The sequence below is a fragment of the Platichthys flesus genome, chromosome 2 (genome assembly GCF_949316205.1).
Source record: "Platichthys flesus chromosome 2, fPlaFle2.1, whole genome shotgun sequence".
In the NCBI taxonomy this organism is placed as follows: Eukaryota; Metazoa; Chordata; class Actinopteri; order Pleuronectiformes; family Pleuronectidae; genus Platichthys; species Platichthys flesus.
In genome coordinates, this window is record NC_084946.1 from 25,610,203 (window position 1) to 25,636,562 (window position 26,360).

A 26,360-nucleotide genomic window follows, 5' to 3' on the forward strand; every position below is an offset into this window, starting at 1 on the left:
GGTTTTCCAGCAAAGTTGGTGGAAAGATGTTTATTGTGCATTGAAGCAGAGATAAAAAGTGAACACATAACTTTTCTTTTACTTTTTGTTACATCTGGTTTGTTCCAGAGGAAATTATCCATGTTTTTGACTCATAGAATGAATATAAAAGGCTTTTACTGGGATGATCTGCTGTTATACTAAAGCGACACCTGTGGGTCGAAGAGTAGAAAAGCAACCACTGCTCTGCACCTGATGCAGAAATGAAAACGTCCTATTTTTTATATTTTGTGTCAAAGGCAAAAGTAAGATTATAAACCAGATGTAGTGACTTCGTTAAAACAAACCTCGGTGAGAGGCTGAGGTAGGGCCGAATAAATTGAATGATGCACTGATCCAGAAATCACTGCAATCCGTAGAAAATGTGGTTAAACTTTTATTGAAGAAAAACGATCCATTTGATTGTCCATTTTCAAACTCATAGATTAAATCGATCAAATGGAAAAAGAAGATCAACAAATAATACAGCGTCCCCACTCACACTCTTTTCTTCCTAAACAGGTGAAATGGTGCTAAAATCAACTATGACTCCCGCCCCTATTCGTATGACCAATATCCAAATGAATAGGATAGGAAGTAAACAATAAACAACAAGTTAACCAAATAATAACCCCAAAATACAAACCCATTACATCTTATATCATAAATAACAAAATAATAATAATATCTTTCTTTAACTTATCAGTGTTACTTATTAGTGTTACTAATTAACGGCTCCTACATTCAAAGGGATTAAAATGTGTTTAGAGCTAAATCAACTTGTGATGTGAAAACAGGAATTTTAAACTCATAAATGATCAGAAACACAAATTGTGGCTATAGGATGGTGGACTGGACACTGTGTGACCGTGGAGCTGATCTCAGAGCAGTGCACCTTCTCTGCCTCCCAGCAACAAGGCCCAGTCAGAGCCGCTCTACAGACGAGCTGCTGCTGCTTCAGCCTCCGGACAAAGACCACTCCCTCCATCTGTTGAGAGAAGAAGACATCAGTGTTTACAGAGACTCACTTCATCATCTGTGAGTCAGGGATGCAGCACATCCAGTAGAAAGAGCAGCAGGGACTTCAGTCCTGTTCAGAGGTGGAGCAGCTTCCTCTATGCTTCATGTTCACGTGTTGGAATGAACACGCTAAGAGCTCAGTGTTTGTCCTCTGCATGTCAGAGTGCAAAGTTGACACCTGAGAGGTGAATTGAATGTCAATAAACAGATGAGACGGATGGACCTCAGCAGAGATTCTGGTCTGTATAAAGACCTCATGGTTACCATGGTGATGGTGCTGATGACCTGGAATAAGAGCGGATGATGTGCAGGCTTCAGTCACACTGATCTCAGAGCAGTGACAAAGACCCAACTGACATCACTACTCGATAAAAACACATGGCCCGATCTTCAGGAAGCTGACTGAGGTCATCTGGTGTTTTGGTGACAGGATGTACTGGTTGAGTTAGAGATCAACTGAACCAACCAGACGTTGATTTAAATTTCCCTTATCCTTCCCTTAAAGGGGAGTGTGCACCACGCAACAGTGTAGAGTCACTGTGGTCAGTGGGCAGAGCTTTTATACGGGTTGATCTTCAATTTATGCTGCTCCGGCGCTAGTTAGCCGTTCATCATTACCAGTTACCATGGTGATTTACCCTGATATGAAGCAAACATCTTCGTTGGACTGAAAAAACTAAACCTGAAGTTAACCTGATGACCATGAATCCTGCTTCTTAGTTCAGACCCTGGATCTGTACTGTGATACTGACTGTGTTTAGTAAAATACTGATGGAAGCAGCGTGGACTGACTCCAACCATCTACTGACCTCACAGTCTCCAGTCTACAGGTTGTACTCTGCTTTAGATCAAGCAGCTCCTTCAGTCCTGAGTCCTCCAGCCTGTTTAGACTCAGATCCAGTTCTCTCAGATGAGAGGGGTTTGACCTCAGAGCTGATGCCAGAGAAGAACAGCTGATCTCTGACAGACTGCAGCTCTTCAACCTGAAGAAAGGATAACACTTAACTGTAAACTAAACTCATAGATCATGTGTGAAAACTAAACATCACTGTCGCTTTTTTCAGACCTGAAGTCTGAGTCAAGTTGTTGTGAACATGTCTCACAGTTCATGTGTGAAAAGAGCAGTTATATGATCGTGTTTTCTTCAAGTGGCGATGATCTGGGAAGCAGTTTTTTTTGACCAGTTGAAAGTGGTGCAGGGAACCTGAGTAACACGAGTATAGGGCGGTACAGACATCTATTGGTGAAAAGAAAAAGGCATGGACGACTCTGTGTAAGTCCTGTAACCATAGGACCATGGTCACGCTATCATGTGGTCAGTCCTAAGGACCACCAGGACAGATCCTAGTTAGGTTGCACAGAAACATTACAGGTACACATTGTCCAGCATTTGATTGTTGATCTGTCAGTTAAACTTCAGTCACCTTGAGCCTGACTCGGTCCTCAGCGCTCATTCTACAAACATCTCTCAGCTCAGTATCAGAGTTCACTGTTAGGAACAAATGTTCTGACCTTTGACCTTGAAGCTCCAGTGTGGAAGATTCAGGTGAAAGGATCCATTGTTAGAAACTGAATATAAACTAATTCTGGAGATGTTTTCACCCGTTTCATCTAAATTGTACGAATTGTTGTTTCCTTTACTTTAGAATGAGCCTTTTATATTTACATATTATATATTGACATACTCTATATTTATATACTTTATATGTACATACTTTATATTTAAATACTTCACATCTCTACAGAGGCAGCCATGTTTTTTTACAGTGGCCCAGACTGGAGAAACTAAACCTTTTGAATTTCTCAACTGACAACTGAAGCTACCACAGGTCTCTTTCATGTTTGGAAGGGGAGGGTGAGGTCAGGGGTGTTCAGCTGCAACTTGACACTTCACCACTAGATTTCACTATAATCTAGACTCCGAGCCTTTAACATTAAATCATGATGTCTGACCTCAGAGTCTCCAGTCGACAGGTTGGACTCTGTAGAAAACCACACAGCTCCTTCACTCCTGAGTCCTGCAGCATGTTTAGACTCAGATCCAGTTTTCTAAGATGAGAGGGATTTGACCTCAGAGCTGAAGCCAGAGAAGAACAGCTGCTCTCTGACAGACTGCAGTCCCACAACCTGGATAAAGAAACATGAATATTTGAATGTGTCCTCCTGTTGTTGTGATCGTCATCATGTCAACACAGACTCTCAACATGCTGCTGACCTCAGTCCAGTCTGTGACCTGAAGATAGATATCAGATCAGACATAATGGACCATTGTTTCATTCATCACTTTCTTCTCAGTGTGTTTGGTAACTGGGCAGGTTTGTGTAATTAAACAGTGTTTAAAGTTGTTTGTTTCTATACTTATAAGAATGTGTCTTATTTTGAAAACCTGAGGAGGACGAGTGCTCGACCTCAATCCACATGTTATTTACTGACACTTTCTTAGTGATCAGGAGCAGGTGAGTGCAGGTGAACGGAGTTGATCAAATCAAATCAAAGTTTATTGTCACATGACCAATGACAGCGTCATCGGAGCAGTGAAATTCTTGGGACATGGCAGTCAACATCTACATAGTAGACATAAAACTGCGTAGTGCATGTGGAGCCATTGTCAGTGCGACCTTTCTCTACGGGGCACCAGACGGATTTGGTGGATGAGGTGGATGTGAATGACAGGCTGGGTGAGTGACAGATGACTCAGGGACATTTAGCAGAGCAGAACTGTAACAATTCAATCCTATTGAAATAAATAATGACGAAATAAGAAAAAAAGTTGGAAAAGTGAACATTCAAATATTTAAGAACCTCAGAGTCTCCAGTCGACAGTTTGGACTCTCAAGTCCAGAACACAGCAGCTTCACTCCTGAATCCTGCAGCTCGTTTTCTCTCAGATCCAGTTCTCTCAGATGTGAGGGGTCTGACTTCAGAGCTGAGGCCAAGACTTCACAGTGAGTCTCTGAGAGTCCACAACGAACGAGTCTGTAATTAAAGAAAAATTTAGAATGACAGATGACCTTTGATCAAGGTCAAAAGTCAAGGTTATAACCCATCCACAAACATATATACTGTCCGTTGATACTTTCATCTTTATACAGTATATACATATATAAAGTGTATAAAATAATCTCCCTTGCACCCAACAAGTGGTATGTCTGAACCCTAAAACTCCAGCACAGTGATCACATTGGATTTCACTCTCTGTATGTATATATATACACATACATTTTACATATGGACACGCATGCACACACACGCCAGTAGCCACATATCCTTTAGTCTCCACAGGGAGCTGGAGCCAATTTCACCTGACACTGAATTTCAGTCTCCAATCTGAAATCAACCGACCTACATATCTATGGTTTGTGAAGGAAGCTGGAGAACCCAGAGAAAACCGTGGAGACACCAGGAGAACCTCCTCCTCACTGAAAGGCTGTTATTTAACAATGAGTGTCTTCAAAGAACGACTCATTTCCACTGATTGAACATGTTATCGATCATGTCTGGACTCACCGAGCCTTCCTGCAGTTCCTCACAGCTGGGATCAGTCTCAGTCGACCCTGGTCTGATGTGTTGAACTTCTTCAGGTCCAACTCAGCCAGAACTTCCTCTGACATCTGCAGCATGTAGGACAGAGCTGAGCAGTGGATCTCAGAGAGTTTCTTCATTGATATGTTTTCTGACTTCAGGAACTGTTGCATCTCCTGATGAACTGAGTGGTAGTTCATTTCAGTCAGACAGTGGAAGATGTTGATGCTTCTGTCAGGAGAAATGTCATCACTCTCCATCTCCTTCAGGTTGTTGATGACTCTCTGGATGATCTTTGGATTGTTCTCTGTCTGACCCAGCAGGCCTCCTAAGACTCTCTGGTTGGACTCCAGACTGAGGCCGTGAAGGAAGCGAACAAACAGGTCCAGATGACCATTTGTACTGGTGAGGGATTTCTCCATGGTTCTCTTCAGGAGGTCATCAAGGGAGACTTTGAGGAATTTGTCAAGTTCTTCTGTGTTCCTCTCGGTGTAACAGTGGAACAAGTAGACTGCAGCCAGAAACTCCTGAACGCTCAGATGAACAAAGCAGTAGACTGATTTTTCGAAGATCACACACTCTCTTCTGAAGATCTCAGTACAAACTCCTGAGTACACTGAGGCGTCTGTGACATTAAGACCACACTGCTCCAGGTCTTCTTGGTAGAACATGATGTTTCCTTCCTCCAGATGTTTAAACGCCAGCCTCCCCAGCTTCAGAAGAACGTCCCTGTCAGCCTCCGTCAGTTGCTGTGGAGTCGTCTCATGTCCCTCACCGTACTTGTTGTTCTTCCTCTTTGTCTGAACCAGCAGGAAGTGTGAGTACAGGTCAGTCAGGGTCTTGGGCAGCTCTCCTCTCTGGTTTGTGGTCAACATGTGCTCCAGAACTGTAGCACTGATCCAGCAGAAGACTGGGATTTGACACATGATGTGGAGGCTCCTGGACGTCTTGATGTGTGAGATGATTCTGCTGCACAGCTCTTCATCACTGAATCTCCTCCTGAAGTACTCCTCCTTCTGGAAGTCAGTGAAGCCTCGTACTTCTGTGACCCTGTCAACACATGTAGGAGGGATCTGATTGGCTGCCGCAGGTCTGGAGGTTATCCAGACGAGAGCCGAGGGAAGCAGATTCCCCTGGATGAGGTTTGTCAGCAGCACGTTGACTGATGACCTCTGTGTGACATCAGACACAAGCTCCCTGTGGTTGAAGTCCAGAGAAAGTCTGCTTTCATCCAGGCCGTCAAAGATGAACAAAGGTTTACAGACAGCGAGCGTCTCTGCTGTGAGCTTCTGTAACGCTGGATGGAAAACACGGAGCAGCGTGAGGAGACTGTGCTGCTGGTCCTTCACCAGGTTCAGCTCCCTGAACGAAAGCACAGTCAGCAGACCCACATCCTGGTTTTCTAAACCCTCTGCCCAGTCCAGAGTGAACTTCTGCACCGAGAAGGTTTTTCCAACGCCAGCGACTCCATTGGTCAGGACGACTCTGATGCTGCTCTGCTGGTCAGTGGAAGCTTTAAAGATGTCGTGGACCTTGATGGGAGTGTCGTGGAGGCTCTTCATCTTGGAAGCCGTCTCAAGCTGCCTCACCTCATGTTGAGTATTAACCTCTTCACTCTGTCCCACTGTGATGTAGAGCTCAGTGTAGATCCTGTTGAGGAGGGTTCTACTTCCTGTTTCATCAGTTCCTTCAGTCACATGTTCACATGTCCTCCTCAGACTGAGCTTATGTTCATCTGAAACCTCCTGCAGACCACGATCTGCTGAAAGACAAGAAACAATGTCAGAGACAGTGAATCTGAGAATTTGCTTATTGTTTTCATCAGATACAGAATAATGTTGATGCTGTATGAAGGAACAAAATAAAACAACATATGCTGTGGTCAGAAGTGAAGACATCAGCAGACACATGTATAGTGCTGCTCTGACCGGCTGTCTGAGTTCTAGCACCTGTTATTGATCTTTGTCCACACTGGGGACAGGAGGAGTCTCCTGAAGAACCAGACTGGTCCCAGTATGAGGTGATGCACTGTCTGCAGAACCAGTGTCCACAGCTGGTGGAGACTGGATCCTTCAGGACGTCCTGACACGAAGCACAGCAGGACGACTGCTCCTCCTCTGAAACATGAGTCCTCTTCCTCTCCCTGTGAAGACATTTCCTGGTTACTTAAATGTCACAGTCACAGGTTGTCATTACTTCTGTCAAGGAGGTTTTGTTTTAATCCTGTATGTTTCTGTGTTGGTTGGTTGGTTTGTTAGTGGGATAATAAAAAACTCCAGATAACCAGTAAACTTGGTGGAAGGATGTGATCTGTGAGCCAGTTCAGGGAGAGGGGAGGTCTTTGTACTTCCACAGACATGGTTAGAGGACTGATGTGTATGAGTGAGTGAAATTTGGTGCAGAACCAAATTAAAAAAAATTGTATCTAGTGAATTTTAAGTGGTTTTGTGATAGATTCATTTTATAAGGAAGCTGATCATCGATATAAGTTCAATAGCAAACAAAAAGAGTCATAGGGTCATACAGAAGAATGGAATTCATGTGTAAAAAGGTAAAAGTTTTTAGAGGGAGGTAACCAGGTTAAAAACTATTTAAAGTTATACGGATACCTTCCTGACAGAGAAGTCAATCTACACTCTACTGATTGAGTCTTTTTTAAAAGATGACGCTTGTGATTGTTTAGTTATGCCTGCTGAGTGGGAAGGGGCGCTTTCGGTCAGTGTTGGCGACTTTCTCACTTGTTGACTTTCCAAATCCTCTTGGCGACTTTGTCCAAAGCGACAAGTGACAAATCTAGCAACTTTTTCTGGTGTTAGTGGAACGTGGAGAAACTGAACCGTATCAAGGCCCTGGACCTATACCACTAAAATAAATCACTAGATTTGACTCACGTTAATGTTGTAAAATTATTACAGAAGATTATAGTTATGTCAAAAAAAAACTGTGACTTGTTGTAGGCTCCTAGGTGGAGCATAAGGTTAGAAACAAACCTTACTTATGAAACCCCCCAAAAAACTTAAAACACCCCCCAAGCCAGGATAAAGGATGATGGTTGGACGTAGAGCTCGGAATTCCAGCCCACATAACAGCCTTTTCTAGCATTTAACAATACAGTACATAATTGACTTATGTAATGTGGGTCTAGACATAGAATTAAAGTCATGAGGTTATGAGAAATGATGGCCTATTTCAATGGCAACATAAAAAAAATTATAAAAAATATTCAACAGAAGAAAGTTCATTTGTAGTTCTAAACATAACTAGGGTGTTTTTTTTCTCACTTTTTGTCTGTCCCACAACGTTATTCCTCTCTCCTACAGCATCCATTAAAAGTATGCAAATTAGCGACTTTTAGGACAGCCAATAGCTACTTTCCTTACTGAGGAGTTGGCAACACTGCTCTCAGCCATGACTCACTAGGCTGCCTTAGGAACGCATTTTGTCTGAGGGTCTTTAGTGATAACCTCCCTTTTCAGGGCAAAACAGTTTCATAAGGAGCGTGTTGGTTCTTGGTGGAGGTCTGAGCTCCTTGAGAGGTTCTGAGAGATTAGTCAACAACTTCACTGAAACTATGTCCTAATGCAGGGGCCACACTAGAGGAAACTAAATCCTCTTCAGAGTAGGTCACAGTAGAAACAGTCTCTTACTTAGTTTGTGAGGGTCCAGGTTCATTACTGAAGCTTGGAGGACGATCCATGGACCAGTCACTCTTCAGAGACAAACAGCTGGACCCTGGAGACTCTGCTCTGAGTCTGTGGTCCTGACCTCTGCAATCACAAACATGTTTTTATTAAGAACACATCATTCACTGGTTCATTCTCTGAGAATTCAGTTTGGAGGTTCAGGTCTTTGTAGCAGGTCTCTTACTCTGTGTGTGAGGGTCCAGGTTCATTACTGAAGTTTGGAGGCTCTCTTCTGGACCAGTCACTCTTCAGAGACACACAGCTGGACCCTGGAGACCCTGCTCTCAGTCTGTGGTCCTGACCTCTGCAAACACAAACATGTTTTTATTAAGAACATATCATTCACTGGTTCATTCTCTGAGGAGGTCTTTGTAGCAGGTCTCTTACTCTGTGTGTGAGGGTCCAGGTTCATTACTGAAGCTTGGAGGACAATCCATGGACCAGTCACTCTTCAGAGACACACAGCTGGACCCTGGAGACCCTGCTCTCAGTCTGTGGTCCTGACCTCTGCAACCACAAACATGTTTTTATTCAGTAAACATCATTCACTGATTCATTCTCTGAGGATTCAGTTTGGAGGTTCACATGTTAGTAGCAGGTGTCTTACTTTGTGATTGAGGGTCCAGGTTCATTACTGAAGAGTAGAGGAGGTTCCATGGACATGTCACTCTTCAGAGACACACAGCTGAACACTGGAGACTCTGCTCTGTCCTCCTCTTTCTCCTTATAACTACTCATCTTCAGTCTGAGAGGAAAAACAAGACATCGACAGAAACACACAAACACAACCTCATTTACTAACAGTGCGTACACGCAAATATGTGCCTTCAATCAATCCATAAGTTCGTACCTAAATTTGTTTGTATATTCTGAGAACAAATTAGAACTTCCTCAGACCAGGTACGCACAAGGCAAGGCTGCCCTAGAGAATGTTAACATACCCGTTGACTTAATGTATAGTATATTAAAACTACATTTATTTAAATAAAAATAGTAGATAGACTGTGAATTTACCAAATTAAATAAAATACTGTAAAATTGACAAACTCTCATCCTCATCATCTCTATAAAAAACCTTCTGAATTCACATTAATGCTTCTGGATAAACGGGGCTTCGCTTCTTCTGCAACAATGAAGTTGAAACAGCGCGTTAAGTCGTAAACTGCGGGAGGAACTCTTCTGTCTGCAGGAGCCTGAGTGCGCGTCGTCTCTGTGTCTCTTCACACGAACTGACGAGCACATGTATTGAACTCGCGTCACTGACAATGTTTTCTCCCTCGCTGCCAACTTCGCTCTCGCTGCCACCTTCGCTCTCAGCTCGCTGACACTGTTCTCTCCCTCGCCGCCACCTTCGCTCTGCGTCTTTTCACGCCGCTGTGGCGCAAGACTCGTTTTCATTCATGCTTCCCCAACCGTTGCGCGTCTTACAAAGCAATTCCGCGCCAGAGCACTAGCCGGAGTAATGCTTTTTGTCGAAGACGACCTTAGAGACGCCTTCTTTCTTCTTCGTCGATTGTTTATTTACATAGCCACTGCGGCTCCTCGTACCCTTTTTCTGACGGACAAATCCGCCAACTTCGCTCCCGCTGCCAACTTCGCTCTCGCTGCCACCTTCGCTCTCGGCTCGCTGACACTGTTCCTCTCCTCGCTGCCAACTTCGCTCTCGCTGCCACCTGCGCTCTCAGCTCGCCGACACTGTTCTCTCCCTCGCTGCCACCTTCGCTCTCGCTGCCACCTGCGCTCGCGGCTCGCCGACACTGTTCTCTCCCTCGCAGCCAACTTCGCTCTCGCTGCCACCTTCGCTCTCGGCTCACCGACACTGTTCTCTCCCTCGCTGCCACCTTCGCCTTCGCTGCCACCTTCGCCCTCGCTGCCACCTTAGCTGTCGGCTCGCCGACACTGTTCCTGTCCTCGCTGCCAACTTCGCTCTCGCTGACAGTGTTCGCTCTCGTCCCGTTCGTTCGTTAATAAGTAAATAATATTAATGTTGTTGAAACACTCACCAGCCTTTGACTTCAGCTTAGCTCCCTCTACTCTGAACTCTGCAGGAGTTCTGGCTCCTATTTATGCCTGTCTCCTCTCTGCCACGCCCCTTCTGTCACTTTAAAGCCTGAAACATGCTTCTGCGACTGCGTCTGCGTCTTTTCACGCCGCTGTAGCGCAAGAATCGTTTTCATTCACGCTTCCCCAACCGCTGCGCGTCTTACAAAGCAATTCCGCGCCAGAACACTAGCCGGAGTAATGCTTTTTGTCGAAGACGACCTTAGAGACGCCTTCTTTCTTCTTCGTCGATTGTTTATTTACATAGCCACTGCGGCTCCTCGTACCCTTTTTCTGACGGACAAATCCGCCAACTTCATTCTCGCTGCCACCTTCGCTCCCGCTTCCACCGTCGCTCTCAGCTCGCTGACACTGTTCTCTCCCTCGCTGCCACCTTCGCTCTCGCTGCCACCAGCGCTCGCGGCTTGCCGACACTGTTCTCTCCCTCGCAGCCAACTTCGCTCTCGCTGCCACCTGCGCTCTCGGCTCGCCGACATTTTTGTCTCCCTCGCTGCCGACACTGTTCTCGCCCTCGATGCAAGCTTCGCTCGCGGCTCGCCGACACAGTTCTCTCCCTCGCTGCCAACTTCGCTCTCGCTGCCACCTTCGCTCTCAGCTCGCTGACACTGTTCTCTCCCTCGCCGCCACCTTCGCTCTCGGCTCGCCGACACTGTTCCTCTCCTCGCTGCCAACTTCGCTCTCGCTGCCACCTTCGCTCTCAGCTCGCTGACACTGTTCTCTCCCTCGCTGCCACCTTCGCTCTCGCTGCCACCTGCGCTCGCGGCTCGCCGACACTGTTCTCTCCTTCGCAGCCAACTTCGCTCTCGCTGCCACCTTCGCTCTCGGCTCACCGACACTGTTCTCTCCCTCGCTGCCACCTTCGCCCTCGCTGCCACCTTAGCTGTCGGCTCGCCGACACTGTTCCTGTCCTCGCTGCCAACTTCGCTCTCGCTGACAGTGTTCGCTCTCGTCCCGTTCGTTCGTTAATAAGTAAATAATATTAATGTTGTTGAAACACTCACCAGCCTTTGACTTCAGCTTAGCTCCCTCTACTCTGAACTCTGCAGGAGTTCTGGCTCCTATTTATGCCTGTCTCCTCTCTGCCACGCCCCTTCTGTCACTTTAAAGCCTGAAACATGCTTCTGCGACTGCGTCTGCGTCTTTTCACGCCGCTGTAGCGCAAGAATCGTTTTCATTCACGCTTCCCCAACCGCTGCGCGTCTTACAAAGCAATTCCGCGCCAGAACACTAGCCGGAGTAATGCTTTTTGTCGAAGACGACCTTAGAGACGCCTTCTTTCTTCTTCGTCGATTGTTTATTTACATAGCCACTGCGGCTCCTCGTACACTTTTTCTGACGGACAAATCCGCCAACTTCATTCTCGCTGCCACCTTCGCTCTCGCTGCCACCAGCGCTCGCGGCTCGCCGACACTGTTCTCTCCCTCGCAGCCACCTTCGCTCTCGCTGCCACCAGCGCTCGCGGCTCGCCGACACTGTTCTCTCCCTCGCAGCCAACTGCGCTCTCGGCTCGCCGACATTTTTGTCTCCCTCGCCGCCGACACTGTTCTCGCCCTCCCTGCAAGCTTCGCTCGCGGCTCGCCGACACAGTTCTCTCCCTCGCTGCCAACTTCGCTCTCGCTGCCACCTTCGCTCTCGGCTCGCCGACACTGTTCCTCTCCTCGCTGCCAACTTCGCTCTCGCTGCCACCTTCGCTCTCAGCTCGCTGACACTGTTCTCTCCCTCGCCGCCACCTTCGCTCTGCGTCTTTTCACGCCGCTGTGGCGCAAGACTCGTTTTCATTCATGCTTCCCCAACCGTTGCGCGTCTTACAAAGCAATTCCGCGCCAGAACACTAGCCGGAGTAATGCTTTTTGTCGAAGACGACCTTAGAGACGCCTTCTTTCTTCTTCGTCGATTGTTTATTTACATAGCCACTGCGGCTCCTCGTACCCTTTTTCTGACGGACAAATCCGCCAACTTCATTCTCGCTGCCACCTTCGCTCCCGCTTCCACCGTCGCTCTCAGCTCGCTGACACTGTTCTCTCCCTCGCTGCCACCTTCGCTCTCGCTGCCACCAGCGCTCGCGGCTTGCCGACATTGTTCTCTCCCTCGCAGCCAACTTCGCTCTCGCTGCCACCTTCGCTCTCAGCTCGCTGACACTGTTCTCTCCCTCGCCGCCACCTTCGCTCTCGGCTCGCCGACACTGTTCCTCTCCTCGCTGCCAACTTCGCTCTCGCTGCCACCTTCGCTCTCAGCTCGCTGACACTGTTCTCTCCCTCGCTGCCACCTTCGCTCTCGCTGCCACCTGCGCTCGCGGCTCGCCGATGTTTTTGTCTCCCTCGCTGCCGACACTGTTCTCGCCCTCCCTGCAAGCTTCGCTCTCGGCTCGCCGACACTGTTCCTCTCCTCGCTGCCACCTTCGCTCTCGCTGCCACCTGCGCTCGCGGCTCGCCGACACTGTTCTCTCCCTCGCAGCCAACCTCGCTCTCGCTGCCACCTGCGCTCGCGGCTCGCCGACACTGTTCTCTCCCTCGCTGAAGTTAAAACAGCGCGTTAAGTCGTAATCTGGAACTCTTCTGTCTGCAGGAGCCTGAGTGCGCTTCGTCTCTGTGTCTCTTCACACGAACTGATGAGCACATGTATTGAACTCGCATCACTGACAATGTTCTCTCCCTCGCTGCCAACTTCGCTCTCGCTGCCACCTTCGCTCTCGCTGCCACCTTCGCTCTCAGCTCGCCGACACTGTTCTCTCCCTCGCAGCCAACCTCGCTCTCGCTGCCACCTCCGCTCTCGGCTCACCGACACTGTTCTCTCCCTCGCTGCCACCTTCGCCCTCGCTGCCACCTTAGCTGTCGGCTCGCCGACACTGTTCCTGTCCTCGCTGCCAACTTCGCTCTCGCTGACAGTGTTCGCTCTCGTCCCGTTCGTTCGTTAAAAAGTAAATAATATTAATGTTGTTGAAACACTCACCAGCCTTTGACTTCAGCTTAGCTCCCTCTACTCTGAACTCTGCAGGAGTTCTGGCTCCTATTTATGCCTGTCTCCTCTCTGCCACGCCCCTTCTGTCACTTTAAAGCCTGAAACATGCTTCTGCGACTGCGTCTGCGTCTTTTCACGCCGCTGTAGCGCAAGAATCGTTTTCATTCACGCTTCCCCAACCGCTGCGCGTCTTACAAAGCAATTCCGCGCCAGAACACTAGCCGGAGTAATGCTTTTTGTCGAAGACGACCTTAGAGACGCCTTCTTTCTTCTTCGTCGATTGTTTATTTACATAGCCACTGCGGCTCCTCGTACACTTTTTCTGACGGACAAATCCGCCAACTTCATTCTCGCTGCCACCTTCGCTCTCGCTGCCACTAGCGCTCGCGGCTCGCCGACACTGTTCTCTCCCTCGCAGCCAACTGCGCTCTCGGCTCGCCGACATTTTTGTCTCCCTCGCTGCCGACACTGTTCTCGCCCTCCCTGCAAGCTTCGCTCGCGGCTCGCCGACACAGTTCTCTCCCTCGCTGCCAACTTCGCTCTCGCTGCCACCTTCGCTCTCGGCTCGCTGACACTGTTCCTCTCCTCGCTGCCAACTTCGCTCTCGCTGCCACCTTCGCTCTCAGCTCGCTGACACTGTCCTCTCCCTCGCCGCCACCTTCGCTCTGCGTCTTTTCACGCCGCTGTGGCGCAAGACTCGTTTTCATTCACGCTTCCCCAACCGTTGCGCGTCTTACAAAGCAATTCCGCGCCAGAACACTAGCCGGAGTAATGCTTTTTGTCGAAGACGACCTTAGAGACGCCTTCTTTCTTCTTCGTCGATTGTTTATTTACATAGCCACTGCGGCTCCTCGACAAATCCGCCAACTTCATTCTCGCTGCCACCTTCGCTCCCGCTGCCACCTTCGCTCTCAGCTCGCTGACACTGTTCTCGCCCTCCCTGCAAGCTTCGCTCGCGGCTCGCCGACACTGTTCTCTCCCTCGCTGCCACCTTCGCTCTCGCTGCCACCTGCGCTCGCGGCTCGCCGACACTGTTCTCTCCCTCGCTGAAGTTAAAACAGCGCGTTAAGTCGTAATCTGGAACTCTTCTGTCTGCAGGAGCCTGAGTGCGCTTCGTCTCTGTGTCTCTTCACACGAACTGACGAGCACATGTATTGAACTCGCATCACTGACAATGTTTTCTCCCTCGCTGACAACTTCGCTCTCGCTGCGACCTTCGCTCTCGGCTCGCCGACATTTTTGTCTCCCTCGCTGCCGACACTGTTCTCGCCCTCCCTGCAAGCTTCGCTCGCGGCTCGCCGACACAGTTCTCTCCCTCGCTGCCAACTTCGCTCTCGCTGCCACCTTCGCTCTCGGCTCGCCGACACTGTTCCTCTCCTCGCTGCCAACTTCGCTCTCGCTGCCACCTTCGCTCTCAGCTCGCTGACACTGTTCTCTCCCTCGCCGCCACCTTCGCTCTGCGTCCTTTCACGCCGCTGTGGCGCAAGACTCGTTTTCATTCATGCTTCCCCAACCGTTGCGCGCCAACCCCTTTTCCAACTGCCACCTTCGCTCCCGCTTCCACCTTCGCTCTCAGCTCGCTGACACTGTTCTCTCCCTCGCTGCCACCTTCGCTCTCGCTGCCACCTGCGCTCGCGGCTCGCCGACGTTTTTGTCTCCCTCGCTGCCGACACTGTTCTCGCCCTCCCTGCAAGCTTCGCTCTCGGCTCGCCGACACTGTTCCTCTCCTCGCTGCCAACTTCGCTCTTGCTGCCACCTTCGCTCTCGGCTCACCGACACTGTTCGTCTCCCTCGCTGCCATGTTTGCTCTCGCTGCCACCTTCGCTCTCGGCTCGCGAAGCCACCTAGCTTAGCACGTAGCTTAGCCTTAACTAGCAATCCGGGAGCCCAGGGCGGCTGGGTGACGTTCCGGAGGGGGCATAGTGCTAGTCTTAAAAAGCGCACGATTAAAGAGCCACCAGCTCACGTTTCAAATAGATTCTCTACACTCAGCGAGGCACCCGCTGATAAACAAACTCTGATTATCGGCGACTTGGTTCTGAGAAACGTCAGGTTAGCGACACCAGCGACCATAGTTAATTGTATCCCAGGGGCCAGAGCCGGCGACATCGCATCTAAACTAAAGCTGCTGGATACAACTAAACGTAAATAAAGTAAAATCGTAATTCACGTCGGCAGCAACGACTCCCGGCTTCGCATGTCGGAGGTCACTAAAGTGAATGTTGAGTCGTTGTGTGCTTTCGAAAAAACGATGTCGGACAAAGTAATTTTCTCTGGCTCTCTCCCCAACACAACAGGTGATGACATGTTCAGCCGCATGTTGTCTTTTAACCGCTGGCTGTCGAGGTGGTGTCCTGTAAACGGTTCCTGGCTTTGTAGATAATTGGCAAACTTTTTTGAGAAAACCTGGTCTTGTTAGGAGAGACGGCGTCCATCCCACTTGGGAGGGAGCAGCTCTCTTAACTAGGAATATTACTCAGTCTATAACATGACAACCCAGTGTTGGGACCAGGAAGCAGAGCTGCAGTGCTACACACTTCTCTGCGCTCCCTCTGGATCAGTCACAAAACCCCCTAGAGATTGTGTCTGTTCACCGTCTGATTAAATTATTGATATTAAACAACAGCAGAGCGAGAACTCCACAAAATAATCTAATACAAATTAAAACAACCTCTGAAACAACACAGGGAACTAAGACTTTTAGATTTGGTCTTTTTAAACATTAGATCACTGTCATCTAAAGGCTATTTTAGTTAATGAACTAGTCTCTGATTAAGATAGAGATGCATTTATTAGTCCCAAACACATGCACAGACATGCAAAGGCACACTCATGCAGGTAGGGAAATGTAACCTCTGCTTTTGACCCATCTGGTGAAGGACACACAGAGCAGTGAGCAGCCATGTACGGCGCTCGGGGAGCAGATGTTGGGGGAGTAAGGTGCCTTGCTCAGGGGCACTAGACAGGGTAGGGAGACTCTTGGATTTTTGGACAGATCAATCCAGGTTCGTCTTTTGTTGTCACTCCGTGGAGTCGAACCAGAGGCCTTCTCTGCCCATAGTCCAAGTTTCTGCCACTAGACCACCGTTTCTCACAACATAGATTTATTATCCCTCACTGAGACGGGGCTGCATCCTGATGAATATGTCACTCTAAATTAATCTATTCCCCCCAGTCATATAAATTCACAGGTTCCCAGAGAATTTGGTCTATCAATTAATCCTAAACCTAAACTCAGCTACAAATCATTTGAATGTCTGGTTCTTAGTCTTCCACACCGATCCAGGAAACACCAACAGCCAATCATATTTGCTGTAGTTTATTGTGCTCCCAGGGCTTATACTGAATTTTTAACGGAATTCCCTGAGTTTTTATCAAACTTAGTCCTAAAGACCGATAAAATTATTATTGTTGGTGACTTTAATATTCATGTTGACAATAATAAAGATTGCCTAAGCGTAGCATTTATTTCGATACTAGACTCAATTAGTTTCAGTCAGTGTTTACACAACCCTACTCATTGTTGTAACCACACACTTGACCTTGTATTATCGTACAGTGTCGGAATTGAACATTTAACAGTACTTCCGCACAATCCAGTTCTATCAGACCATAATTAAATACCTTTCTATTTTTCAATAACTGAATATATGCCACTAATAAAAAACTCATTTTCTAGATGTCTACCTGATAGTGCTGTAGCTAAATTTAAGGAAATAATTCCAATTACATTCAAACCTGTATTATCCGTAGATATAAAGAACAAATTCTTTAAAACCCTGAGCTCCATTGAGATCGACCACCTCGTCGATAGCTCTGCAGACTCATTGCGATTAACATTAGATTCAATAGCCCCTCTAAAAAAGAAAAATGTCAAACATAGTAAATTAGCTCTGTGGTATAATTCCCAGATAAATGAGATAAAAAAATTATCAAGAAAACTAGAAAAGAAGTGGCGCTCCAGCAAACATGTTGAAAATCTAATAGACTGGAAGAATAGTGTTAAAGAATATAAAAAGGCTCTCCACAAAGCAAGAGCAGGGCCTCTGTGGCCGCACCATGGATTGCGGTTTTTGGATCGCGCATCAGGGGTCTCTTTGTTGGATCCAGTGTGCCGGATTCTGAGTCATGTGGGCTGATCGTGGTGCTGGTGGCAGACCCTGTGTCGCATTGGGTACGGGCGGTGGACCAGGACCGCGGCTCGTGGTGGGTCCTGGTGGGCGGCGGTGGACGGTGACTGAGGTCTGGAGTGGCGTCTGGTCTGGATGGTGGATCGTGGTCCTGCTGGTTGCTGACCATGGACTGTGATTGCAGCGGGACCGCTTGGCATTTCATGTTGGGGTTGTCCTTCGGGATGTCTACCCTCATCAATGATGCTAAAAGCTTTAATCTGGATGATGTTTTCCAACACGTGGCATCTATTGCACTTCTGTCCATCCTGGGAGAGGTATCCCTTACATGTGGCTCTCTCTGAGGTTTCTATGTATTTTTACCCTGTTAAAAGGGTTTTTTGTAGTTTTTCCTTACTCTTGCTGAGGGTTAAGGACAGAGGATGTCACACCCTGTTAAAGCCCTATGAGATGAATTGTAATTTGTGAATATAGGCTATACAAATAAAATTTGATTGATTGATTGATTGAAAACACGCAGAATAGAAAATTAACATGAAATAGAACACTTCAGACAATATATCACACAGGGACAGGCCTTACCACGGCTACGAGAACCAAAGGAAAAGGGGAAGGGTTAGTAAACTAACCACCAGTGACCCTGCAAACCAACAAAACGGGTTGTGAAGAAAACGCCCCACCAGGTGTTGGGTCGACGCCTCAGGCCCACAGCACCTGAACAACAATAAAAAGATAATTAAAACATGTCAGTGTTGAAAACATAGCAACAAAATAAACTTACAACCAATATAAACAATGTACATTTAGTAATCAAAATGACAGAAACGACCCCGGACGAAGCCGAAAAATTCCTGAGTCGGGAGGTACGGGACTGGAACATGAATGTTGGGTCAAGCCGGCAAGTTGACTAATTTATCTCTGTATTATCAGCAAAATTTAAAGAAAAAAAAAAAAAAGAAGACCAAATTCGCATTGAGAATTGAGAGGACAAATGTTTTATTTGCAATTATTATCCACGGTTGAGGTGGAGTCTCTCCCTTGCTTGGAGAGAGGTGAGTAGTTCTTTGCTATCTTGGGCCTTTATTGGCCCCCTGAGTTTAGCTTTAACTTTAAGTCTGGGGCATGGAAGCGTTTTCCATGGGGTTGTCTCTCCCCTTTACTATGTTCATGTGTTCTGTTCAATGTTCTTTTTTTGTCTGCACATCTATTTTTTTCGATTTACTGTATATTCCTTTTTGCCATGGTCATGTAACAAATTCCCTTATGTAGCATATTATGTCAGATAGACCTACATCTTGTAAACACAGTGAAGATGGAATAACATTGGTCAGTTTATGCACATCTACGCACACTCAAGGCTGATATTTCCTTCCTTCAAGAAACGCATATAAAAACAACGGCAGCAAAAATATTGTGTCCTTCATGGGCATCTCATGTATTTCAATCTAATTTTTCTACAAAGGCAAGAGGGGTAGTGATCCTTATTAAGAAAACAATAGCTTTTATCCACAAGCAAACTATTTCTGATCACAGGGGCAGAAATTTAATAGTTAAAGGGGAACTTAACTCTGTACCAGTTACCCTAATTAACGTGTATGGGCCAAATTTTGATGACCCCATTTTCTTTCAGAATCTCTTCAACACTATACCCAATATGTCAAACTCAAATATAATTTTGGGTGGAGATTTAAATTCTGTTTTGGATCCTGTCTTAGACAGACAACACTCCCAAACCAGTTCATCTAAGAGCAGTGTTACTCTTAATAATTTAATGCAGTCATATAATCTAGTGGATATTTGGAGACTCCTCAACCCCACAGCAAAAGACTTTTCTTTCTTTTCAGCAGTTCACAAGTCTTATTCTAGGATTGATTATTTCATTCTGGAATCTAAACTTTTAACACAAAGAGTTGACTGCAAGTATCATGATATTCTCATATCGGATCATGCCCCTGTTTCTGTGAAACTTAAATTGAATTACAAGAGGGGAGAATTTAGCTGGCGCCTAAATAATGCAACACTGAAAAATAAAGAATTTTGCTCTTATCTCTCAAACCAAATAGATCAATATGTAAAAATGAATGACACTGGTGAAGTTGATGATTCCACACTTTGGGAGGCCATGAAGGCTGTTATTAGGGGCCACATTATATCCTATGAGGCAGCAGAAAAAAGAAAATCTAAAGAAAGGTTAACTGAAATTGATAATCAACTGGCTGATATGGAAGTGTTATATAGAGAAGGTAACAAACCTGAGTTACTCAAGAAGATCACTGCATTACGATATGAATACAATACTCTACTGTCAAAGAATGTGTCACGTTTACTGGTCCAAATTAGACAAAAATATTTTGAATTTGGCGACAAGCCCCATAGGTTGCTATCCCGTCAATTAAGGCAAACTCAGGCTTCTAGAGCCATACACTCTATTAAGTCAGATGATGGCACTCTCTGGACCGACCCTGAAAAAAATTAATAAATGTTTTGCTGTTTTTTATGAACGTGTCTATCCGTCACAAGGAGAACCTGATCCTGACGAGATGGAAACATTTTTTGAAAATCTGGACCTACCTACACTATCAGCAGAATCATCTCTTTCACTAGATAAAGAAATTAATTCAAAAGAAATAATGGAAGTGATCTCCTCCCTTCCCAACAATAAGGCAGCAGGGCCAGATGGCTTCAGTATAGAATTTTTCAAAGAATTTAGCTCTAAATTATCGCCTCTCTTATTACGTATGCTTAATCACTCAATGTTGAACTCAAGGTTACCTCCCACCTTATATAAAGCCAACATTTCACTTATACCCAAGCCAGGCCGTGACCCTAACTTGGTCTCATCATACCGCCCCATTTCACTGTTGCCTATAGAAACCAAAATCCTGGGTAAAGTCTTAGCTAACAGATTAAGGGAGCACATATGTTCCATTATTCATCCTGACCAATCAGGTTTCATGCCAGGGAGACATATGTATTTTAACTTGCGTCGTTTATTTCATGTGTTGTACACGGAGCACACAGAGGAGGCTGTAGTAATCTCTCTGGACGCACAACGTGCGTTTGATCAGGTTGAGTGGCCTTATATGTTGATCACTCTTGAAAAATTTGGTTTTGGACCCTCCTTTATGAAGTGGATTGAGATCATTTATTCACACCCAACTGCCTCTGTTATCACCAATCAAAACATTTCATGCCCTTTTGCAATCAACCGTGGGACCCGTCAGGGGTGCCCTCTCTCCCCTTTTTTATTTTCAATAATTATTGAGCCGCTTGCTGCCAGTGTCAGACAAAGTCAATTAATATCCCCCGTTGAGATACATGAGCAAGAGCATCATCTCCATCTGTTTGGAAGTCAGCTTTTGTTACCCCCTTATTAAAAGGAGGTGATCCAGCAGCTTTAACCAACTACAGGCCAATATCAAATCTGTGTGCCTTGTCAAAAATTCTTGAATCTCTTGTGTGTGATCAGTTAAAAGAGTTTCTAACTTTTAATGATCTTCTCTCAAAACTGCAATCAGGCTTCAGGAAAAAACACAGTACCATCACTGCAGGTACAAAAGTGATCAATGATATATTAGTTGCTCTTGATAAGAAGCAGCACTGTGCTTCACTTTTTATTGATCTGTCAAAGGCTTTTGACACTGTGGACCATGCTGTTTTAAAGCATAGGCTTTTTTGCTTGGGTTTGTCAAATCATGTAGTTTCCTGGTTCACAGATTATTTGAGTGACAGGACTCAGTGTATTAAATATGATGGTCTGTGTTCTGAGTTTGTGAGTGTCCACAAGAGCGTGCCACAGGGTTCAATATTAGGACCCCTGTTGTTCATTATGTACATTAATGATTTGGGAACAAACGTGTCAGATGCTAACATGCATTTTTATGCAGATGACACAATTATTTACTGTTTTGGATCAACTTCTGCTAGAGCTGTTGAATCTCTGCAGAAAGCTTTTGATGCAGTCCAGCACACACTCCTGCAACTAAAATTAGTCCTCAACACTGAAAAAACTAAACAAATGTTGTTTTCAAACTCTAAGAAAGTACCTCAAACTGATATTAAGATGATTGTACTGCCGCGTTTCCTCCATCTTTTTCAATCCATTCCTTGCTTTATTGCTCAGTCTTACTTTAAGCAACTAGATTCCATTATTGTATCATTTATCTGGAACTACAAAGCCATAAAAAACATTTATTTTATAGCAAAGAATGTTGGTGGCTTTGCTTTACCAAATTTTAAAATGTACTATTGGGCTACTCATCTGTCTATGCTTGCTTGGTGGAGAAGGGGCCCCCCGTCTATTTCAGATTCATGCCCAGCGTGGCTACGCATAGAACGGCTGCTTTGCAAAAAGTCGTCCTTGTTGGCTCTGCTTAATAGCCCCACCACAGTCAAGAAGTCATGCTATAGTAACAGCCTTGTAATTCATGGCACTATACGCATATGGGAGCAGATAAAATCTTATATTAAGGCTCCAAAAATGTATACTGACACTCCCATTTGTAATAATCACTCTTCTATACCAGGCATTAACGATGCAGCTTTCTTTGACTGGAAACAAAAGGGTATTGTTAACATAAATGATTTGTATATTGAAGGATGTTTTGCCACATTTAGACAGCTACAAACTGCTTATAATATTTCTACCTCAAGCTTTTTCAGATATTTACAAATTAGAGACTTTATTCGTAAAAATGTAACGAACTATCAGAGCCTGAATAAGCACGAAACTCTTGAGACAATGAATAAATTTGATCCGGCTACTCGCGGGGCGGTTTCCTTCTTTTACAAAATTCTTCATAAGGGAGTTGTGCTGGGTACCGAGGAGCGTAGGCGGGCATGGGCAGATGAGTTAAATTTGGAACTGAGTGATGATATTTGGGATGAATGTTTGCGGAATGTGCACAGATGTTCAGTTAATGTTAGACACAATCTTATACAGTTTAAAACTGTCCACAGACTTTATTATTCCCTGGAGAAGCTAAACAAATTTTACCCTAATGTCTCACCTGTCTGTAATCAATGTAAGTCCATGATAGGTAATTTAGCACACTCATTTTGGTTATGTAGCAAACTCCATTCATATTGGAAAAGTATTTTTCAATGCTTCTCTGAGGCTTTTGGGAAACGTTTGGAACCTGACCCACTTGTGGCAATTTTATTAATAAATACGAGAAGAATGCTATTGAATTTGGGATGGTGCTTGCCAAGAAATTGATATTACGTGTGTGGAAGTTGGACTCTGTGCCTACATACGACCTGTGGTTAGGAGAAATGTCTGACACACTGCATTTGGAGCGACTGAGATACTATAACGATGATAGAGGAGATGTGTTTGATAAGATTTGGGACCCTGTACTAGGATTCTTTAATGGGTAGGCCGCTCTATAGTTCTTTACTATGCATATGTATGTGTATTTTTTTTCTTTTTTATTGTACTCTGACATTCACTTGACAAAACTTCTGATCCTTTTACTTAATATTTATGTTTTGACCATGGAACGCGGCTACAAATTTTGATGTGCTTTGTTCTGTATGTTATATGTGTTTGTATGCACTGTCTGTTCTAAAAACTGAAAACTTCAGTAAACATATTTAAAATTAAAAAAAAATTTAAAAAAATGACAAACGGAATTTTGGGAGTAATGGGGCCATACGTACCACCCTGTCAAGGCCACCCAGTTTAATTTAAAGACCAGAGTTTAAACATAGTCAAACATTATTAAAACTGACAACATACTCGGTTTAAAGGCCCAATCTGAAACCAGGACCTGAGATAGAAATGTATTAAATGTCACATCATTTTTGGTATAATTGAACTTTTAGCTAAATAGCGAAAAAATATGAAATTTTTTCAATCTGTTTGGACACCGTAAAAATGGTTCTCGCTTCATTGACAGTGAGGGCCATATGCGTCTGAAATTTTAAGTTTAGATGTTATTATTCACTGCATAGCGCAACCCCCAATGTGGTTCTTTCTTAAGAACACATTTTTGGTGAAGGCTCGACGGAAAGTGTTTTAAAGTTTTGTGAGAGCAGAGTGGTGGAGGAAAAATGAAACTCCAGCTGTTTCTTTTTCTGATCATGACGCATGCAGGTGAGACCAGACTCGGAGAGACTTTCTTTCGGTTGTTCCTGGTATTTCACATGATGGCACATACGACGGAGAAAACGATCATCATTTAATTTGTAAACGGATTCCTGGAATCCCATTTCTGCCACTGTCAGGCAGAAAATAAAAACCTTGTATCTCATAATAATGACTAACCATCTCATTATTATAACTTACTATCTAATTATTATGATTTCGTTATGTTATTTTTATTACAATTATTATGATGCACAGCTGTGAACTGATCCAGGATCAGCGGCATCCTCCTGGAAGTTGGCGACCATGCACATCCCGAGGGAGCTGATCCAGCCGAGCAGCAGCGGGAGGCGGTTCAGTCTGTGGAGCGTGAGCTTGTCTCCACCCTTCAGAGCCTCCACCTGTTGTTGCATCTGTTTTCTTAATTTGCTGTGTGTTTGTGTCTCTCGGCCACCGTATCTTCTATTGTTCCCTGTTCCCTCACCAAACTCAAATATCACATTTATTATGAAATCACTTCACTGCTGCTACTTGTCTGTGCTGTGAACCTCCCATCATCCGTTATTTCCCAGCATGGTTCTGTTCCCAGAGGCCTGCTTGAGTCCCCCCCTTGTGGTTGGTCTGTTGTTGGTCGAGAACGTACAAACACAGATTTTTGTCATTGCTTTAGAAAATATTTTTTTTAAGCAATGACAATTTCCTCATTTCCTAATATCAGAAGGACATCAAGTTTATAAACTCCGAACTGCCACCGTGTCTCTCAGTCCAAACACATGCAGATTAAGGGTTGGGTAAATTGAGTGTAGGTGTTTATGTGAATGTGAATGGTTGTGTGTCATCGTGATGGACAGGTGACCTGTTGAGGGCACAGCCCCTACCTCTCAACCAATGTCAGATGGGATTCATAACAGACGAAATAATAATAATATCTTTCTTTAACCAATTAATGCTACTAATGTACAATTTGATTACACTCAAATTGATTTAAGTGTGTTTAACTTTGTGTCAAACTAAATCAATTTGAGACGTGAATCCAGGAACTTTAAGCTCATAAACAATCAGATACACAGAATGGGACGGATTAGCAGCAGCAGCTCCACTGATGAAGCTGTGTCACATCCACAGGAACACACAGGGAGGATGGTGGAATGGACACTGTGTGACAGTGGAGCTGATCTCAGAGCAGTGCTCCTCCTCTGATTCCTCTGGAGTTCCATCTCCTCTCTGCCTCCCAGTAACAAGGCCCAGTCAGAGCTGCTCTACACTCAATCTACTGCTGCTTCAGCCTCTGTACTGAGATTAATCAATCTGTTGAGAGAAGAAGACATCATTGTTTACAGATGCAACTCAAACAGTAGAAAGAGTAGCAGGGTGAGGCTGTCAGCTGTGGTCCAGCTTCATTTCCTGTTCACATGAAAACAACAACAACTGTTGTCTTCACATCAACTCAATCAAATGATCACAAGCAGCTTCTGGCTTCTGTGATTGGCCGACTGTTGTCTCTCTGTGTTTCTGTCCAATCCTGACGTCTGTCCTCATTGACCTCTCACAGCTTCACTGAAGAAACACTGAGGCCTGAACTACGAAGCCACTTCAACATGTCCAGGAGATCTTTCTGAGATTTAGCTCAACTCAACCTAACAAACACAGTCAGGCTAAGTGGTCACATGACACTCCTTAAGTTAACTCAGGTTTTCCTCAACAAGATCTGAGCATGTGCACAGAAAAGGGGTGGGGTTTACTGCGTATGACCAAGTGTTAATTTCGTTGACGAAACTCTTCGAGGGACTAAATAAACCTGAAGTTAACCTGATGACCACAAATCCTGGTTCTTATTACAGACCCTAGATCTGTACTGTGATACTGACTGTGTTTAGTAAAATACTGATGGAAGCAGCATGGACTGACTCCAACCATCTACTGACCTCACAGTCTCCAGTCGACAGGTTGGACTCTCCTCCAGATCAAGCAGCTCCTTCACTGCTGAGTCCTGCAGGTCGTTGTATCTCAGATCCAGTTCTCTCAGATGAGAGGGGTTTGACCTCAGAGCTGAAGCCAGAGAAGAACAGCTGATCTCTGACAGTCTGCAGTGATACAACCTGGATAAGGAATAAAACACAACTGTAAATTAAACTGAGTTCATGTGTGACAATAAAAGACACATATTCATGTACATGTAATATACATTTAACATTTAGGTGTAACATTTAACATTTGGATTTAAATATTTAAAATATCTCTAAGTTGACAAATATTCTTGTAAATGTGCAAAAAAGTGACTCTCAAAAATTCACACCAGTTTCTTAAACATGGTTTGAAGCTAAATGTGACAAAATGTTGTTATTTTCAGCGTGAGCTGCTTCACAAACGGCACCCCATAAACACTCACCTTCATGACGTTAGGTCCCGTTTCCCCTGATGAGACATGAGATGTGACATATCACAAACGTACCATTTTGTGTTTTGCCAACTTAACTTCAGCAACATTACAAAGTTAGTTGAAGTAAACATGTTTACAAATCCATTGAATATTCTCTGTTGATTATATTTATAAATCGCAGTAACACAATTTCAAGTTTTCATTTTACAGTGTAGAAACTGAATGTTTGACGCTCAGTTTTTATTCTTGTGTCTGGTTTTCATAAATAAATGTTAAATTAAGCTGCTTTGCTGTTTCATTCCTTTTGTACTTTGAATAAAGTCTCTGATGTTCTCTGGGATTTCTGCCTCTTTGTGATTCAATGTGTACAAAAGTTCAACACATCTTTGAAAGTTAAAATGTTCATTATCGTCCCAGAGAATAAACTAATGTGGATTTGACCTGTAAGAGCAGCAAGGAAAAAGCCATTTGGTCAAACCTGTGACTATCAACAGGAAAAT

General features: G+C 45.1%; 2 protein-coding genes across 5 annotated transcripts in view; both read right to left on the reverse strand.

The window, feature by feature from the left end:
* Positions 1 to 409: 409 nt before the first annotated feature.
* LOC133970872 (NACHT, LRR and PYD domains-containing protein 12-like) lies at positions 410 to 10,371 on the reverse strand. Of its 3 annotated transcripts, none has more exons than XM_062407994.1 (11): positions 10,247 to 10,371; positions 8,851 to 8,988; positions 8,631 to 8,750; positions 8,428 to 8,547; positions 8,208 to 8,327; positions 6,510 to 6,703; positions 4,546 to 6,319; positions 3,841 to 4,014; positions 2,992 to 3,165; positions 1,848 to 2,021; positions 410 to 1,006 (listed from the first exon to the last, which is right to left on the reverse strand). In XM_062407994.1, exons 2-11 carry the CDS (start codon positions 8,979 to 8,981, stop codon positions 976 to 978), a joined length of 3,012 nt encoding a protein of 1,003 aa, XP_062263978.1. In that variant the 5' UTR covers positions 8,982 to 8,988; positions 10,247 to 10,371; the 3' UTR covers positions 410 to 975. The 3 variants fall into 3 exon arrangements, with proteins under 3 accessions (XP_062263978.1, XP_062263970.1, XP_062263987.1); XM_062407986.1 differs by having other exon boundaries at positions 4,546 to 6,322; XM_062408003.1 differs by lacking the exon at positions 2,992 to 3,165 and having other exon boundaries at positions 4,546 to 6,322.
* Positions 10,372 to 15,872: 5,501 nt separating this feature from the next.
* Positions 15,873 to 26,360, reverse strand: part of LOC133970886 (NACHT, LRR and PYD domains-containing protein 12-like) — a 32,573-nt gene continuing 22,085 nt past the window's right edge. The window contains exon 6 of one of the 2 annotated variants that reach the window (XM_062408075.1): positions 15,873 to 18,106. In XM_062408075.1, coding sequence (XP_062264059.1) covers positions 17,980 to 18,106 — 127 coding nt within the window. In that variant the 3' untranslated portion in view covers positions 15,873 to 17,979. Of the gene's footprint in view, positions 18,107 to 25,338; positions 25,580 to 26,360 lie in introns of those variants that run through there. The other variant, XM_062408036.1, reaches the window with a different exon arrangement.

Coding starts and splice junctions, on each gene's coding strand:
- LOC133970872 (XM_062407986.1), bottom strand. CDS start 8,981: ATGAGTAGTTATAAGGAGAAAGAGGAGGACAGAGCAGAGTCTCCAGTG. Junction 4,015..4,545: donor AGGAACTGCAGGAAGGCTCG/GTGAGTCCAGAC, acceptor CTTTAATTACAG/ACTCGTTCGTTGTGGACTCT. Junction 2,022..2,991: donor TGTCGACTGGAGACTCTGAG/GTCAGACATCAT, acceptor TCCTTTCTTCAG/GTTGAAGAGCTGCAGTCTGT.